This window comes from Tiliqua scincoides, chromosome 7 (assembly GCF_035046505.1).
Source record: "Tiliqua scincoides isolate rTilSci1 chromosome 7, rTilSci1.hap2, whole genome shotgun sequence".
Classification (NCBI taxonomy): domain Eukaryota; kingdom Metazoa; phylum Chordata; class Lepidosauria; order Squamata; family Scincidae; genus Tiliqua; species Tiliqua scincoides.
Window position 1 is genome coordinate 42460973 of NC_089827.1, and position 19082 is coordinate 42480054.

Here is a 19082-nt window from a genome sequence, read left to right on the forward strand (position 1 = left end):
TCTAATGAAATACAATTCATTTGGAATACAATTTGATTTTTAGGAGATCTTGGATTTAGTCAAGCAGTTGTACTGAGTGGCAAAATGTTGATGAAAGCCCCACCTCAAAAGGATGTGTCAAATGTCTGAGTTTGACCTCAACACTTCAGCTTTGGGCCATTTGTCTGCTCATAAAAGTCTACAGGAGTCTGAGAATGCAGTCAGGATTTAGGTTCGAAGATCACTTGCAAGTCAAACACTAGGCATGGCTATGCAGAAGTAAGTGTCAGGCTGCAATCTTAGGAGTAAGCCCCAATGAATGCAATGGGACTTACTTTTGAGAAGACATGAATCAGCTTGAGTTGTCACTGAGGCAAGCTTGTGTATAAGATTGTAGCTTATTAACGAGTTTCCAGGTTTCAAGAAGTTCAAGTTAACATATCTGTTTAGTCTTGTGAGTGTGTTGACCTGTCATCTGTCTGCCCCCTGTATGCCCTTATTTTGTTTGTATTAATTGTTTTATTGTTGTTTATATTGTGGTGTTTGTGTTGTTTATATGTTTAAAGTCTAAAATTGAAGCCATCTTGGGCATCTGCTCCAGAAGAGGAAAGGCGGGGTATAAATATTTTAGATAGATAGATAGATAGATAGATAGATAGATAGATAGATAGATAGATAGATAGATAGATGTAGGTCTGAGAGCAGCAGTAATTCAAATGATATTATTTTGCACGTTTAGATGCCAAACATTTATATTTGGTGCCATTCCTAGTCTAAATAACTGACAGCCCAATCCTATCCACACTTTCCTGGGAGTAAGCCCCATTGACTGTAATGGGACTTACTTCTGAGTAGATATGCATAGGATTGGGCTGTTAGAGAAGCATCTTTTCATTCAGTTTCTGAACATGAGTTGCCTGCATTTTTTGGTTCAAATGCTACTGGAAATTTTGTACAGGGTATTTTGTTCAAATGCTGCTGTTGTGTGGAGACAGAACAGAGCCATGATGAAGGTGTCACCATTTTCTTTCAGCCCTCCTGCCTAACTCATCATCCCTCAATCAGAGGCTCCAATATTTTTTTTCTCTAAAGCCAAATCCAAAAAATGTGCATACATTCAGTAGGGTGAATGCTGCAATCCTATGCACATTTTTCCTGAGCTCAGTGGGGCTTACTTCTGAGTAGACATACATAGGCATGCAGCCTTAGAGCCCAATCCTATGCATATCTACTCAGAAGTAAGTTCCTCTGTAGTCAATGCGGTTTACTCTCAGGTTAGTGTGGATAGGATTGCAGCCTTAGAACACGAGCCTAAGCTTGTCTACTCAGAAGTAAGTCTCATTATAGTCAGTGGGGCTTACTCTCAGGTAAGTGTGGCTAGAATTGCTGCCTCACAGCCCACTCCTATGCACGTCTACTCAGAAGTAAGGCCCAGTATAGTCAATGGGGCTTACTCCCAGGTAAGTGTGGATAGAATTGCAGCCTTAGAACCCAATCCTTCGCTTGCCTATTCAGAAGTAAGCCCCACTGAGTCCAATGGCGCTTACTCCCAGGAAAAGCGTGCTGTGCGCGCGGGTTATGCCTGGGCGCTACTCTTGGAAGAGCTACTAGGGAGGCTCTGCCTCACCTACGCCCCCTCCTGAGGGCGGCACCCGGCTAGGCTGCCCGCGCATGCGCACAGGGAGCGCGAGCAGTCCTGGGCTGGGAGACGGCAGCGAAAGCGTTAACCCCGCTGGGCGGTTGGCGCTGAGAGGGCAGAGAGCGCGCACGGGGAGGGGAGCGCTGCCGTTGCCTGGGCGACGAGTGTTCCGGGTCGTACCACTGCGCAGGCGGCGGCAGGGGGAGGGCAGGCCCGGCCCAACCACCGCTCCTCCCCCCCCTCCTCCCCCCGCCCGGGCTGAGCGCGGCGCCGGGCCCGGCAGCCAAGGAGCGGAGCGTCGCGGAGCGGAAGGCGGCGGCGGCAGGAGCTGGGCCGGGCCGGGCCGGAGACAAAGGGGACGAGGAGGCGATGCGGAGCGGGGCCGCCTCGGGGGAGCGGCGCGGCAAGGCGGCGCGGCCTGCCTGGCGGGGCGCGCCTGGAGGCCGCGGCGGGATGTGAGGCCCGGCCAGCGGGGCCGGGCGGCGAGCGCGCGATGGAGACGCACATCTCGTGCCTGTTCCCGGAGCTGCTGGCCATGATCTTCGGCTACCTGGAGGTGCGCGACAAGGGCCGGGCGGCGCAGGTGTGCGCGGCCTGGCGCGACGCCGCCTACCACCGCTCGGTGTGGCGCGGCGTGGAGGCGAAGCTGCACCTGCGGCGCGCCAACCCGTCGCTGTTCCCGAGCCTGGCGGCGCGCGGCATCCGGCGCGTGCAGATCCTGTCCCTGCGGCGCAGCCTGAGCTACGTGGTGCAGGGCATGGCCGAGATCGAGAGCCTGAACCTGAGCGGCTGCTACAACCTGACGGACAACGGCCTGGGGCACGCCTTCGTGGCCGAGATCGGCTCGCTGCGCGCGCTCAACCTCAGCCTCTGCAAGCAGATCACCGACAGCAGCCTGGGCCGCATCGCGCAGTACCTCAAGGGCCTCGAGGTGCTGGAGCTGGGCGGCTGCAGCAACATCACCAACACGGGCCTGCTGCTGGTCGCCTGGGGGCTGCAGCGCCTCAAGAGCCTCAACCTGCGCTCCTGCCGCCACCTCTCCGACGTGGGCATCGGGCACCTGGCGGGCATGACCCGCAGCGCCGCGGAGGGCTGCCTGGGGCTGGAGCAGCTCACCCTGCAGGACTGCCAGAAGCTCAGCGACCTCTCGCTCAAGCACCTGGCCCGGGGGCTCACCCGCCTGCGCCAGCTCAACCTCAGCTTCTGTGGGGGCATCTCGGACGCGGGGCTGCTGCACCTGTCGCACATGGGCAGCCTGCGCACCCTCAACCTGCGCTCCTGTGACAACATCAGCGACACGGGCATCATGCACCTGGCCATGGGCAGCCTGCGCCTCTCCGGCCTGGATGTCTCCTTCTGCGACAAGGTGGGGGACCAGAGCCTGGCCTACATCGCGCAGGGCCTGGACGGGCTGCGCTCGCTGTCCCTCTGCTCCTGTCACATCAGCGACGAGGGCATCAACCGCATGGTGCGCCAGATGCACGGACTGCGCACCCTCAACATTGGCCAATGCGTCCGCATCACCGACAAGGGCCTGGAGCTCATCGCGGAGCACCTCAGTCAGCTGACGGGCATCGACCTCTATGGCTGTACCCGCATCACAAAGCGGGGCCTGGAGCGCATCACTCAACTCCCCTGCCTCAAAGTACTCAACCTGGGACTCTGGCAAATGACTGAGAGCGAGAAGGTCAGGTGAGAGGAGGGGACACCCCGGAGACTCCCACCCCTCCGGAGGGACTTGCCAACTGGCTGCTGCAGTGGAGGAGAGAGAGAAGGGGGGAATATGCCTCCAACACTGGAGGGGAGGGAGGGAAAAAGTATCCTCATGTACTTGCCTGCCTGCCTGCCTGCCCCCACCTACACCAGTAGTGGAGGTGGAAAAGAGGGGAAATCCACCATGCTTTCATAGTTCCCTCCCCTGCACTGGAGGGAGAAACTGCACTCTATATCAGCCTTCACTGTGGATGGATACAGTATCACTGCCCTGACCTTTTTTCTATTGGGAATGCCATTTCTCAATCTTTTATGCACTGGGGATGAATACAGCCCCTTTCTCTAAATCTGATTCCACCCCCTTCTGCACTAGGGTGGAAGAAGAACTAGCCCACTAATTTTTTTTGTTCTACTCCAGACCTGCTCTTTATTGGGCAAGCACACAAGTCTCTCTTTCCCCTTATTCTTGTGCACCTATCCCCACCATGCTTTTGTAATCCACCATCTCTTCTACAGCAGATGTTGTATGTATACAAGCCCTAGGTATCATTCTATTTTTCACAGATACCGCCCAGAATATTCTGTCCTTTCTCCCTACCTTCCCTTTTCCTGTGCTTGAGGCTTAGAAACAGCAACACCTTTTACGAATCCCGCTTGAGCGGGTGATGATGTGTCTTTGACACTCTGCACTATAATTGGAGTGTCATTCTGCACTCATTTTACTTGCTATTGCTGTGGGGGTGGGCACCAAACAGTTTTCCCCCTCAGCCCCATTTTATGCTGTATCCAACCAAGGCCATCACCATCTTTCCTTTGCTACCAATTAAGAGTCATTTAAACCTCTACAGAGGTTGAAGTTACTGTTTTGGTAAATGTTTAACCATCCTATTCCCTCTTCCTGCCTAGTCTATCCTTTTTCCTTTGTAGTTTTAGATAAAGAACATATCCAGCCACATATCCTTTCCATCTGGAGCTTTGCGAGGTAGGAATGATGGAATCAATCCTCACTTGTACTTTCGCTAGAAATACCATGATCTGGTTTTTTTTAATTTGGAAATGCGTAACAAGCAAGCCATCTACAAATAATCAGGATCCCTTACACTTATTGTCTTGTGACTGATCTCAGCTTTTCTATTCACTCTCTCCACTATTCATTTTCTTACATGATATGATTCTGAAAGACTCTTGAAGTGGCTATTCTTATGGTCTAAGTACATTTTTTTTTTCAACTGCATATATTATCTCAGTGTTTGGCTACCTCGGTGGTTATTTTTCCCCCTCCTCCTGCTTCCGATGCCCTGGAATTTTTATAAAGGAAGATGGTGAGACATATATTTTTGTGCTTGTACTGGAAAGATACTCCTTGGGTTTATGATTTTGGAGGGGAGAAGATAAACTGGCTGGGGTTTCTAACTCCCACCCCCCACCATATGTCCCACCTACATGCTATCTTTGTGGCTCTGCCTCTTCATCCCTCCCAAGGTTTTGAGAACCCAACATTGCTCTTGCATTTTTAAACCCTTCTAGTACAAACACATGTAACATGTGAATGTCCAAATTGATGATTGGGCTGTTGCTTAAAAAATGTAAAACAGAAATCCAGTTTCATAAATAAATAAATATATGCAAATTCCCACCTCCCCTTTTCTCAAGTTACCTAGGTCAAGTATGGAGGTTTGAAAGAGATGGAGAATAGACAGACTTGTGGTTGAGGCCTGAATAGGAAACTGTCAACTTCATCTGTTATTCCTGTTCTGCCATTAAAATAAAGCCAGTTCTTGACCACTTTTGTCCTTAAAAGGAGGAACTCTGAAGAAAGCAAAAGATATGGGGAGGGGGAGGGATAGTTGTATAGACTTTCAAATTCTCCACAGTTACAGACCACAGAATTCAGACAAACCCAGACACATACCCATCATGGATTAAATGTACTGTTTGTGAATTTGTATAAAATTAAAGATCCTCTTAAAACATTTTATATTCTTACAGTAAAAGGTTAAACTGATATTTATATAATAAAAGAGGAAATATGACGTATGTTTTTGAAAAAAAGTTGCATCTGTGTTGTCTTTATCTCTTTAAAAGGCAGGTGTATTGCACTAAGGTTGTGAGAGGAGACATTTTACAGAGCTGTTACATCCCTTCTCTGTCTATGAGGAGTTTGGTCCACTGAATCAAAGGAATGGGAAGGCTTTGCTCAATTTAGGAGAGCCTGAGCAACTTCAAAATTAGTTCCCAGAAGAGCAAATGGTTGCATTTTGAAAGATCTGTTTAGAACTCTTAGCTTCTCTTATCATATCTGTATACAATTTGTAAAATAACTTTTAATTACTGAAGCATTAGCCAAATTGTCCACTTCTGTACATAATGACTTTTTAGATGCTGAGCATAATATAGCCATCTGTAATTTTTTTGTTTTCCATCAGTAAGTAGCCCAAATGTCAGTTTTGTGACAGTGCATGAATATGAGAGAGGAAAGAAACAATCATCCTAGCTTTCAGACAAACATAAAAGTCAAACTGAGATGTTAAAAATAGTCTAAATTGGAAAAGTATTCTTTTTGTAACCATCTATGACTTTTGCACTGATAGTGATCTTTTTTCAAACTTCTCTGAGTGGGGCTTTTTTTTTTTTAAATGGTAGTGGGGCAGGGAAGCAGTGCTCAGAGTGTAGAAAACAAAGCTTTTCTCCAAGTCATGCAGCATGGCTCTCTCTCCCCCCCTCTCTTTTCTTATTAAAGGGGGGGTATAGAGAGAATGTGAAATGGTGGAAGGAGCCGAAGCCATTGTTCAGGGAAGTTAAAAGAGGAGCTGTCCTTGCTTGCTTGCTTGTTCAGTCATGCATACTGAATCTTGCTGTGTGAGGGTCCCTATGGAAGAGAGGAGGGTGGTTCTTTCCCTCTTTTTAACATTCCTCTCCAGGCCTGGCTGTATTTAAGCTGCTTTTCCTCCAAGTGGGGGTGGGGGATGGTCTGGAGTTCCTGTACATTTGCATTTCAAGCACTTCCAGGGCTGGCGCAGGGTACTCAGTTTCATTCAAACTGGTCTCTCTACTAGTTGCTTTTTTCCCCAAATGTACACCAGGTAAACAAAGTCTCTGTGACACAGACACTTCATTGGCTCAGTATAACCTGCAATGGCGGCTTTGCGCTGGACACCTAATATGCTCTAGTTTTGGCAATGTAACAGCAATGCCCTCGTGCTTTAACACAGGAAAAGGAACAAGGTGATATTTCTGCTTTAGGAGAGGAAAAAGCCCACCCTTGTATTTCCCGTTCAGAGTTGAGGTTTTACTGGACCTCCACCGTGCCCTCAAAAGGAAACCAGCACCTAGACTGCTATCGCTGCTTTTATTTAAAACCTTTCATGCTTTCTGCTGGGAGTTGGTCACAAAAGCTGCATTGTTCTCTTTGGCAAAAGCCAGCATAATCGGATCTAATTGAGCCTGACACTACATCCATCTTCTTTTACGTGGAGGGGGGTGTGTGTAGGGTCTGCCTCTGTTTTTTGACTTGCTTTTCTCCCTCTTTCTGCCTTTTTCTTCTTTAAAACAAATACATATATATCTAGGTTCATGACTGAAGAGAATATGAACTCTATTAAAATAGGAATGCCTGCCTACTAGGCACAGATGGTCATATACAGGGGACATCCTTAAAATAGCCAGCAAAGCAGAAATGTTACTTTCTACCCAACTCTTAGGTATATAAATCTTTTAAAAAGTTGTACTCCTCTTTCACAGTTCTTGTGTATAATGCTCTGACATCTGATAATTTTTTAAATCACACTGAAATGGCTTTTCTTGGGATTCAATATTGTTAAAAAGCACCAACTGTTATATTGCACGTTTTGACACAGAGAGAGACGAAATAATTTTAGATTCTGCTTTTACTCTGTAAGGTAGGGAGACTATGCCAATAATCCCAAATTGAACGCCATCTGTTACAGGTGAGGGAAGGGGCATATGATTTACAGTAGGACTCCCCGCAAGCTCCATGGCTGCACAGAAATCTCACAAGATCAAGGACAATGTTTCTATTCCTTAAGTCAGGGATTCCTAGCAATAGGAAATGTTAGCTAGAGGCACCTCTTTCTGAACTGCTGAAACTAAACAGAATGTGTATTCTGTTTGGAAAGCTAGGCTGTATAAATAGTTAACAAGGTGAGTTTACTGTGGAGCCACACTCATCCCTTCTTGGTCAGCATGCACTAAAACTGAGCTCAGGAGTAACTGGCTCCTCCCATTTCCAGAAGAAAGCAGCTATACAGAGTTGTTATTGGCTGGCTCTTGTGACAGTCAGGAAGCCACTTTCCCTCTCCTGGCTGACCACAGTGATATTCCAAGCTGTTGTATCTTTTTTTAAAATTTCTTAAACAAGGTGCCAAATAAGTGTACATGCTTTGTGACTGGGTGTTCTTATAAACCTGCCTGAAGCATAAAGGATAAGGGCAAAAAGCAGCAGTTGGCTTTGGAGTCAGGTATGAGTCATTAGGGGGGAAAGCAGCCACCCCACAGCAGGGAAGATAATCCTGCACTGGCTCCTGTTGGGTTGGTGTGCCTCTTTACACCCTCTGTTCTCATTGGCTTTTAATAAACCTACATGTTTAATAAAACATCAGAAAGTGCCAGAAGTTTTACCAGGCTTCATAGGAATGTTTGAAGCTGCCCTGCTGTATGAAGTCAGACTATTGGTCTATCTAGGTCGGTATTGTCTACCGTGACTAGAAAAGGCGCTCTAGGGTTTCCAATGGATCACTTCCAGTCCTTACTAGAAATGCCAGGGCCAGATGCTATCTTTGTTTTTATTTATTATATATTAAAAACTTTTTTCTTGAATAGATTTTCATCTCAATGAATACTCATCTCAAATAGATGAAATACATAATGTACAAAAGTAGCAACCATTCTACTCAAACAAGGATGAAATACTCCTAACTGTGCCAACATAAAATCTTGCAAGTATATCTCAATATTCTTTTGATTGTGCATTGTCTTCCAATAACTAACAAAGGGCCAGATAAAAATTATCCTCCAATCTTTTGCAATTACTGTCCTAGCTGCCAGTTCAAATTAAGTATAATAACTTACAGTGGTTATCATTGGTGTTTGTTAAATCACCCAACATCATCCTTGGATCTAAACTTGTTATCATGTAATTTCCTTTACATATCTCATTATTAATTCCAAAATACAGACATACTCTTACAGTGCTATCATATATGTTCAAAACTGGCTGCATCAACTCTATCTCCAGCACTTTGAAGTCGAGCTGTAGTAAAGTACCACTGTTAAAGAAAACTTTTGCAAGGTGCTCTTAAGTAAGCTGCCATATTAGAAGAAATTTTTTTCCCATTAGCTGTTAAAAAGTGGCATATCTACTATTCTTTCGCACCATCTCTTCAACTGATCATCTTTTCTACTTTCTGAATATAAGGAACCAACGTTACTATACATGGTGCAGTCTCTGAATGTATACTGGGGTGTAAGCCATACTAAATTCAGTGGGGCTTCTACAGGATTGTGCATGTGACTGGGATAAGAGACAGATGGCTACTTACCAAGTAGTATTTTATCAAGGTGTGCACTACTTGGTAATCTAGCCATCAGGAACATCTTGCCAAGCAGCAAGGAGAATTTTATCATGCATCTGAATAAAACCTGAAATCATCCAGGGAAACAGAGGAATGGTAACATTCAATTCCAAATTGGAATGGAAATCTGCCTGGCAAGATGCTAACTTGTTTCCCAAGTGGTTATATCTATGTGTAGTAGATTACCAGATGGTAAGTGTTGTCTGTGTTCACTCAGGGAAGTGGTTCAGATTCAAGAATTTCTTGAATAAGGAAAAGGAAGTTTCCTAGTAAGGAAAAAGGAATAAATGATGATGAGCTTGGGAAATGGGTGGGAAGTATGACTTGAATTATGAATTACTCAATCGGTTATAAACCACTGTAATCAACTTTTGAAGCATTACTATCTAATCAATCAACACATTTTTAAATGTTAATTTTTAATGTAAATTCTTATGAAAATTGCAGATGGCAGGTACCGTCTTAGAAGAGGCATTCTTCCTTCACTTACATGCGGAATGCCTCTTCTAAGACAGAACTGGCTACAGCATATACCTGTGCCATCTGCAGACAAAAGTTTGCCTTTGTCTGAAAAACTATTGCTTCAGTCTTATCCGGATTCAGTCAATTAAATCTGATTAGTCAATGAAGGTTTCTTTAATCAGCTAACAACGCTACTTAGAAGAGATTGAAAAAAAGTCATTTCACAACCTACAGCATGTTCCAGTGTAGGAATTTACTGGAATCTGATGTTACAAAGTTTTGTGAAGTACTGAGTTAAGGTTAGAACAATTTAAATGTCATATGGGAATGCAAAATGGAGCAATTTCTGAAGCTGGTAGCCTTCACTATATGAAGTGATAATTGAAGGAACTGAGTGAGGCCTCTTCAGAATTGAAGGAATATCTACTCAACAACTGTAAGACATGGAAATGCAACTGAGCTAAAATCTATGCATTCTTTTGTGGCGAAAGAACTTGTACTCTTACAGCATGATTTCATTTAATTATTTGTTTGTGAACTGTTAATGATGCATCCAGTTAACAAATGATTTCTGAAGCTGACTTAGAAGCCTCTGTTCCCTTTATTCCTTGCAACTGAGTTTGGCAACATGGGGTATGGTACAGGCACACTTAAACAGGTTACAAATCCTTCAGTGACCTGCTCCAGGCAGAAACACCCCAAGCATTATCCAATACCCCCAAAAAGCAGGAACTGCTGCAGTGGTGCTTGGCAAATACGAGAGGTAAATCTATTGCTGTCCATTTGCTTTCTTGAGATTCTAGTGTGAACAGTCCTGTTGCAGCTTGTGCAGTAGCACAGTTTGGTGGACTGAGCATGAGAATGCTTATAACATTTTACCTGGACCTTCTGTGATGAAATGGCTGAGGGCCCGATCGTGAAAAGTACCAGCACTGGCGCTGAGCTTCAGCAACATCACAGGGTGTCGCAAACATGCCATAAGGTACGCCTGCGGCATCCGGAGAGGAGGGGCAGCTGGCCTCAGCACCTCACAGAAGGTGAGCCAGCACTCCAGCAGTGCCGGCTGGCAGTAAGCAGTATCAAGGTGGGGAGTGGGCAGAACGAGGCAGGGGAGGGGAGGAACTGGGACAAGAGAGAGCGAGGAAGGCGAAAGGCCAGATCCTGAACTCCATGTCAGTCCCTCAAGTCTGCGCTGGCAAAACAGCTGGCAGACTTGAAAAGCCCCATTGCGGGGTGACCTCTGGTGGCTGCTGCACTGCCTCTGGTGGCAGTGGCACCTTTAGGATTGGGCTGTAAACCAGGAAGATCCTTGTTGAACAGGACTCTTAATTTCACTCCCACCCCAACTGGCATCTGCAACATGAAAAGACAGCTGACCTACCTTGCCAAAGAAGCTAGATTATATTACATTAATATCCCACTTTTCTTCCAAGGAGTTCTGAGCATCATACTGTACATCGCTCCCTTCATCGCATCTGCCTTTATCCTTTTATCAACCCCATGAGGTAGGCTAGGCTGGTGTCTGGCCCAAGGTCATCCAAGAAGCCTCAGGACTAAATGGGGGGTTAGTCCAACACACTAACCACGATACTACACCAACTCTTGTGTTGTAAGGATTACAAAGTGCTGTACTGTATAACTGTTAAGTATTATCACCATATCTACCTCCATGCATCTTGTCAATTACAAAACTATTTGAGTAGTACTTTATCATACAGTCTTTTCCAGATTTCTAAAATGACAAAAACAGTTTAACATGGCTTTCCAAAGCATTGTCTTTTTAATTCTAGGACCAAAGTGTTTATCTATGTGCACTTCAAAACAACCTAAATGATCAACAGTGAAGAGTTCAAAAGGCATGTATGCGCCTTGAGTCAGAGGCATTTGGGAGGGGGGGGAAAGAACTGAAATCAAGCTTTTCAAAAGAAATGTCTTCTGCAAAATCTACTGGTCTCAGAAACAGGCACAGTTTGGTTCCAAGAAAGTGGGGCCTTTGTGTTCTCCCTTCAGCAAAAACCACTTCTATAGACAGCTGCTCTTTCATACTGCTGTCTGTTAAGAAAAGATAATCGATAAACTCTACTGGAATAGCTGAGGCGATGTTCGAAGACCCCTAAGGATGTCTCCTAGGCACTGTGCCAAGGCTGCTGGCATGATTGCATAATGCTTCCCTGCAGTGTCCAGTGTCCTTTTTGTCAAATTCTCTAATCTCAAAGTGGCACAGGGGAGGGGGGAAGCAGAAGTGAGGTTTTAGCTTTTTGCCAGGAGTTAGATTCCTTCCACATTTGTTTGGCAATGTCACTAGTGCATTTCCCTGCCCTTTTGAATGCCTCTTTCCAAAATCAAGATTAATTTAGGCTGTGCTCTGATGCGCACCTTTCTGAGAGTAAGACCTACTGAACATAGTGGGACTTACTACTAAGCAAACATGTCATATTGCCTTGTGCAGTTAATTGGCAAAAACAGGGCTTTAAGGTTTTGCATTGATTTAGATCAGGGGTGTCAAACATAAGGCCTGGGGGCCGGATGTGGCCCCGGAAGCTTTTTATCCAGCCCTCAGGCTCTCATCTGCTTAGCAGTGCTGAGGTGTTACTTCTGAAAGGGCAGCCCACATGAAAATTGGGCTCTCCCATATCTTGAAATATAATCAAGATTTGCATATTTTCTCTTCTGTCATTTGCAGTTAATGAGAACAAATGGCTGATTTCTGGCCATCAGCAGCTTAATGATGTCACTTTCTGGTTAATGATGTCACTTCTGGCCCTCAGCAGGCATCCTGAATGTTAACTTCGGCCCTGTGTATGGAACGAGTTTGACACCCCTGATTTAGATCAAAAGTTCTGTCTCATTTTTTTCCCTTTTGAAAAGGAGAAAGAAATGGGAGAAAAATAAGTTACTTAAACCTAACTGAACTCTGCAGTTATGAATATGGACATTCATTCTTGCTGGCCAGACCTGGGCCTAAGAGAGAGCACTTGAAGCTTGTATTTTAATCATTTTTCCAATATGGAAATTTTAAATACATTCAAGGTTTAAGATATTAAATCACAAGAGCAGGGCCAGTAGCTTGAAGATGAATAAACCTTGATGAGGTTGGCAGTGTACAAATCGTTTGCACCAATCTTATCAATTTGAAATTTGGAGAAGTTGGCCTAATAGAAGGTGGTATCACATTCCTCCAGGTCACATACATTGGCATAAGCCTAGTTCAGGGCCTCAGGTGCAACCCTGCACCACAGCTGGCAATGATTTATGAGGCAGAAAATCTAGCTGATGCCTCCCATGGTGGTAAGAACTGCTTTTAATGAAAAATGGTATACAAATATTTTTCATGATAACAATAAAAGTAGAGTCATGCTAATTGAATCTGCACTGTAAACATACCTCCAAATTACCACCAGAGGTAGGCCACATGTTGCCTAATACAAATAGGCCATATTCTGGAAAGGGATAGAACTGCTGGACCTTTGGTAGTACTGGGAATTGGTAGAAGTATTAAGTCTTGGGCATCAGTATTCTGAGTTTGACTCATTCTCCAGGGGCAGCAGGATGACACTAACTTTGGGTTCTAAGTCGAGAACGCCACATCTATTATCTTAGAGTTTTTAAATGTCTAATATGTAAACAAGAGAAATATGTAAGCAAGAGAAATAGAGACTGTGTATAATTCAGGAACAAGCGACAGAAAGCCAAAGGGCTGAAAGCAATACAGGTCAAACTTCATAAAACCACTCAGAAGGTGGTTCCCAAACTTTGGAGCACTGGGACCCACTTTCAAAATTGACACTCTATTGAGAACCACCTAGCTTTATGAGCTCTAAAAGGCTGCTGCTGCCTGATTTATGAATACCAATGGGTGTGGCTATAATGAGGATTGGGCAGCAGTGCCTCTCCCCCCCCCCCCGTAACAGCTTGTATTAACCCTTGATGAACATAGCCTAATCTGCTTTGTCTGTTTCACAACCCACCCAAAATTGGGTTGTAATCCACTGGTGGGTGCCGGACCCACAGTTTGAGAACCTATGCTTTACAGTCATTCCAGGGGACTCAGAACATAAGAACATCCCTGCTGGATCAGGCCGAAGGCCCATCTAGTCTAGCTTCCTGTATCTCACAGTGGCGCACCAAATGCCCCAGGGAGCACACAAGGCAACAGACACAGAAGACTGACTGGAGAGCAAGATGTGCAGTTAGGAACTTCCAGGCCAGACAAAAGGCTGGAACTGGATTCACACATGATATATGGCATGCCGCATACCACAGGTCAGCATTCCATCCATAAGGGTAGCCTCTCTATCCAGATTAAGTGCTGCTGCAAACTTCTGCAAACTGGGCAAGGGTGCTTGCAAAGTTTGTGTGTTTTTTTTTAAATATTTCAGAAATGTTTCATGACCCACAAAAAAATTGGCTTGCAACCCACTGACGGGTCCTGACCCACAGTTTGGTAACTACTGAACCAGGATGTTTTTGGCAATGCAACCTTCACCTAAAAGGATAACTTGTTAAGAAGGTTGACACAGAGGAAACAGAACAGCAGAAGGCAAGCTCAAGAAGGACAGCAGGTGGCAATAGTCACTGGTAACAGATATTGACAGGAAGGGCGCAGCTGAGAAATGGGCTGAGTGATTTATGGACTACTGTGAGCGGCTCATTGTGGTGGATGTTTTAGAACTGCACATGCGCATAGAGCACCAGCTGGCCACACTGATAAATGGAAATAAAGTATTTCTAGTGACTGCAACCCAGGCTCTGGGATGATGTCCCTTCACTCTTAATTTCACAATTAATTGTGCACAGGCCTAGTTCAAAATCTGTTTTGGTTCTGACACACAGCAAGGCCAGATTCTCACAACCAGTCTCTACCTCCTCCTTATAGTCTTCTGATAGTGTTGGCTGTACAGAGCTGTTTCTATGCTTGGTCCCAACAGAATGAGAAACACAAAATATGTATGTTGATAGCATTTAATGGATACACTTTGCTCAAGAAACAGTGCACAAGCTTTCATGTTCATAAAATTGTTTTCCAGAATACAGAGCAGGGAGAGATGGGAGAAGTTTACCCTCCTCCAGAAAAAACCCGCCTGTCCTTTCACTAATTTCATCTGGGTTCTCTCAGTAACAGCAGAACGTAACAGAACTCAGGAGCTGGCTTTGATATGAAATAACGGCCTGCCGAGTTTGATGGGGAAGGGGAGGAAAAGAACAGAAAACTGCTATACCTTTCCCAATTCCACTTACTATCCCACACTCCATCACTGAGGCAATTATGATGGCAGTCGGCCCACCTGTGAGGCCAACTCAGGAAGCAGGGATGCTCACCTCTGTCTGCCTGTTTGCTTCCATGGATCTTTCTCTTCCCTGGACTGGAAAAGGAAGAGGGGGACAGAGCAGAAGTGTGGAGGAAAAAATAGAGGCAAGCTAGATTGTTGGAGGAGCAGCAGCTGTGCATCACCAAGTAAGGGGGGCAGCATTTGGCCACTACTTCAGGCACCAGGAGGACTTGGACCAGCCCTGATGATGGGCTCAGCCAGGGCCAAGTTTTGTCTCTACATCTCAATGGGAGCCATTTGAAAACTAAATCAACGCTTTCCCTTTTCCTTTACGCTTTCCTCTATGCTTTCTTGGTTCCATTTCTTAGCTGCCAGGCTGCATAGTGAGGCTGGAGCGTGACAAAATATTGGACATTTATATCTATCACAAATTCTAATTAGTATCACCACACCATACTTTAATACTTGAGCAGTTTGGGACATGATTGCCAAATACAGACTCTTTTAGAGGGCAATCCTGAGACACCTTTGGGAAGCACCCAGGAAGGTCACAAACATGCCGTAAAGCATGTTTGTGTCTCTGTGAGTCGGCTGGGCTGGAGCAAGGACACACACCAGCCCGTGGAGGCTGAATCCAGCCTCCACGCCGACTCGGGGATGCAGCCTTGCATGGGTTGAGCTCGGCTGACGCAAAGCTCTGTGGTGTGTGGGGAGGAGGCGGGAGGGAGGCATTCCAGGATGGAGGGAGGACAGTCCCGGGGGCGGGCAGGGAGCAGGAGGCACGGTTGGGACCCGGCTCTTATGCTGGATCCCAACCCCCTTTCCCAAGCAGCACGGAGTGGCTTCCAACTGCTCCACTCTCCTCGGACCTGTGCCACCTCAGGAGGTGGCACAAGTCCAAGAAGACCCATTGGGGCTGCAGTGGCTTACCCAGGGTTAAGGGGAAGAGTTTCCCCTTACCTCTGACTGAGCCACTTCAGGGCCTTATCTTGCTCTGGATACAGCACAGGCCTCCTGGTCGACCCGTTCCAGCGCATGATAGGATTGCACTGTGTGCTGTCCTTTTATTCATAACGTCATATGTTTGAAGAGCTAGTTTTTCATTCCTTCAGCAGCTATTCACAAAAGTCCAGTGACTAAAGTGTTTGATTTGGTCCTGATGGATTTGAGTAAAAATCCCTGCCCAGCAACTGATTCATTTTAGACAAGTCTTGAGTGAGTGGGTGTACAGATGTTACTCCGCTGTTGCAGGGAACAAACTTTGTCAGTGGGAAAACTCCATCCACCCAACTCTAACAGCCAAACACAATACTTTTTTTTTTTTTAACAGGATATATGCTATTTATTCTCAGCTATAATTATACAGTTTACAAAATTGACACAGGGCATCACTGATGATAAGGAAGATAACTCCCTTTTTCTGTGCCTGTATCATGGAGATATATGTGAAGTTTGTGCTCTGGATCACAAAGCAGAAGACCTTATGAAACTTTGAGAGAGAGGGGGGGGTCTCCATCACCACCACCCCATCCTGCAATGCCCTAACATTTCATGAACTTCTATGTTTGCTTTCCCTTTTAAATTATTTTTAAGGCTCTTAGAGACTGTGCATACTCTCTCTACATTGGAGGTGTGCACATCTCCCTGAAATAATTTTGAAAAGGAAGAGAAGGATGTCCGCCTCATCTTCACCACCACCTGTCCTCTCCATGCTTTGGACAGAATCTAGTGTCACTGGCAGAGTAGCACAAGGCATTTGGTGCCCCAAATGCCTGTGCTACATAGTCCCAGAGGTGCACTTCTGGACTCCTTATGGGGGTCACAGAGGGTGCTGAGAGGAAACTCCCAGTTGGTGCACAGCAGCATGTAACCCATGCACTGGGCCCCAGGACCCCCAGCAACATTGCTACTCTTCTCAGATGGTGTGGTGCCCCTCTTGGCTTATATATCTAAAAGCACCGATGCTCCAAATGGCCACCTGGCTTGCTTGTGCAGTTGCACCAGCTCTGGCCAGTATAGCACTGGTGTCAGTATAGCACTAGGAACAAACATATTCATCTGCATGCTACATTCTGGAGGAATTCACCTCAACTGTCCTCATGTGTGCATTCCATTTTTAAAAAGCAATCTTCGGGAAAAGTGAGACACATGTGCACCTTTTAGGGGAGGGCCGAGCCAAGAGGAGGACCAAGTGTCTCTTCAGGAGATGTGAAGGGACCTGTTGCAAGAGGTGCCCAGAGAGTCCCAAACCCCAGACCCTGGGACACTGGCTCACTGCCACATACAGAGCTTGCTTCCAGAGGGCCCAGCAGTGTGCTTGTGCCTTGATTCTACACCACTCGACTTTGCTCCAGGAAAGCCAGGACATCACTGCCACATCCCCGGCTTGGAGCACTGCATGGCGGCAGCCACAAGCCACAATACAGGCTGCTGTAATTTGAAGTATTATGCAGAAAGTGTGTCAAGCCAGTCACCGCTGTGGGTGTCACAGCCCCAGAGCCAGTCTCTTCTTTGTGCTTCTGGGATTGCCGGGAACCAAGACAGCTGTGCAGGCAGGAAACAAACACAGACTTGAAACAATGCAGGAGATTTCCCTCTTCCTTCTCTTCCTAGCACACCAAGGGGAGCGGGAGGGCTTGCCAGGCTTCTGCTTGAGCCTCATTGTTTGCAACCAAATTCAAATTGGGAAGGAAGGAACCTGCCTGAGCCTCGGTCTTCCTTGGCATGCTCAGCTCCCCATTGCAGGGATCCTTCATGGCCAGCAGGCGGCAGCATTGCCTGACAGTTGGGACCAGACTGCAGCAGCATTGGGGCTGTTTTCACAAGGGACACCTGTACAGTATTGGTTTTCACTTACTTAAATATAAAGCAAGTTCACGTTGGCTAGATTGTGTATAGTTTATAAAAATGGATCTCTGCCACAGTTCTTTTAAAAATCACATTAACCATCATTAACAAGCCATGCACTCCAAATTAAAACACACTTTTAATGTCACGTGTGAAAACAGATCAAAGTTAAAATAAATTTAGTCAGACTGTAGTTCCACTGGGTTCAATAAGATTTACCTCCTTGTAAATTGTATAAGCAACTATATAAAACTAACAATCAACATTCTATGACAACTGAGAAGCCCCAATAATCATGGTTTAAGTTCCTGGGATGTCAGACAAAGAATATGGACCTGCCACAGAACTTGTTTGAATGCCAATCCTGAACAAGATACTAAGTCAGTTGTTCCTAAACTGTGAGCCTTGGCTCCCCAAGAAGCTGTGGAAACCAGCCAGGCGAGCTGCAGAATCCTTGCAGAAAACCTGACACCCTATAAAATGTATAGGATTGTAGCCAATGGCGTAGTTAATGATCGTGTACCCTGGTGCCAAGCTCAAAATGTTGTCCCGGAAGTAGTCACAACCGGAAGTGATGTCACACCCAGGCTTTTTAAAAAGTGAAAATTGGGAGGAACCCACCTCCTACCCCAGCAGCTCACCACCCACTTGCTCTGCTGCCTCCCCCTTGTCAGTGGCATAGCTAAGGCATCTATCTGCTACCCGGGGTCAAAGATTTTGTAGGCCCCCCCTGCATGATAAAATCAAATTTAATAAAGTAAATAAATAAAAAGTTATTGGTTCCATGCTGTATCATAATAACATTTCATTGGCACTCAGAACAATCAGTCTCATAGGTCTGTTTGGAGTTAAGCAAATTCACTTTTTGTTCCACAAAACAGTTGTGTTTTCATTTTCTGGTTAATTGGCCATAATTTTTGATAGAATACGGATATTCCAATGCCGTTTGTTTCATTGCACTCTGCATTAAATTATCTTTCCAATGATATATAACATGATGGTATTATTCATACATACCAAGATTTTCACAATTTTGGTCACTAGTGTCAAGCTCAGTTTGTTGCCCCCCTAAAGCTTGATGTCCGGTGCAACTGCTACCACCTGCACCTCCTTAGCTATGCCACTGATTGTAGCCCTAATGGGGAGCCATGGTCAGTGGCCCAGTAGGTCAAAGAAGCTGCCAGTTGAAAACGGGAACTGACTGGACTAAGTGAAGGCATACTAAAAAAGGCAGTGCATCTGAACTGAACTGGAATTAACATGATCAAATAGCACCCATGCTATTGGGTATATAGGATATTATACTGGAAGTGTTTCTTGTCTAATTTCTCTGTCATGAAGAACAATGATGAGGACCGGCTCCAGTATTTCATTAGTACTATCTAGCCGTTTCTATTGTTAGCTCTCAAAGTGCACTACACAAGGGCGTAGCATTATCTCAGTTACAGGCAGGCTCCCAGGAGCAGAAATCACACTATGGATTTGTAGCAGTGCCTGGAACAGGACATCCGAAGTTGTCGTATATAGAGTCAGGCCATCTAGCTCAGAATTGTCAGCACTGACTTGCAGCATCTCCAGCAT

General features: G+C 45.6%; 2 protein-coding genes across 5 annotated transcripts in view; one reads left to right on the top strand and one right to left on the bottom strand.

Annotated features, from left to right (window-relative positions):
* Positions 1 to 19082, bottom strand: part of WNT5B (Wnt family member 5B) — a 128276-nt gene that overhangs the window by 59302 nt on the left and 49892 nt on the right. The window contains exon 1 of one of the 4 annotated variants that reach the window (XM_066634652.1): positions 2931 to 3018. The exons of the other annotated variants lie outside the window; for them this stretch is intronic. The gene's annotated coding sequence lies outside the window, so the exon portion shown is untranslated. Of the gene's footprint in view, positions 1 to 2930; positions 3019 to 19082 lie in introns of those variants that run through there. 4 annotated transcript variants of the gene reach the window in all.
* Positions 1804 to 5824, top strand: FBXL14 (F-box and leucine rich repeat protein 14). Its single transcript, XM_066634648.1, has one exon. The coding sequence runs from the start codon at positions 2112 to 2114 to the stop codon at positions 3312 to 3314; it is 1203 nt and encodes a 400-aa protein (XP_066490745.1). The 5' UTR covers positions 1804 to 2111; the 3' UTR covers positions 3315 to 5824.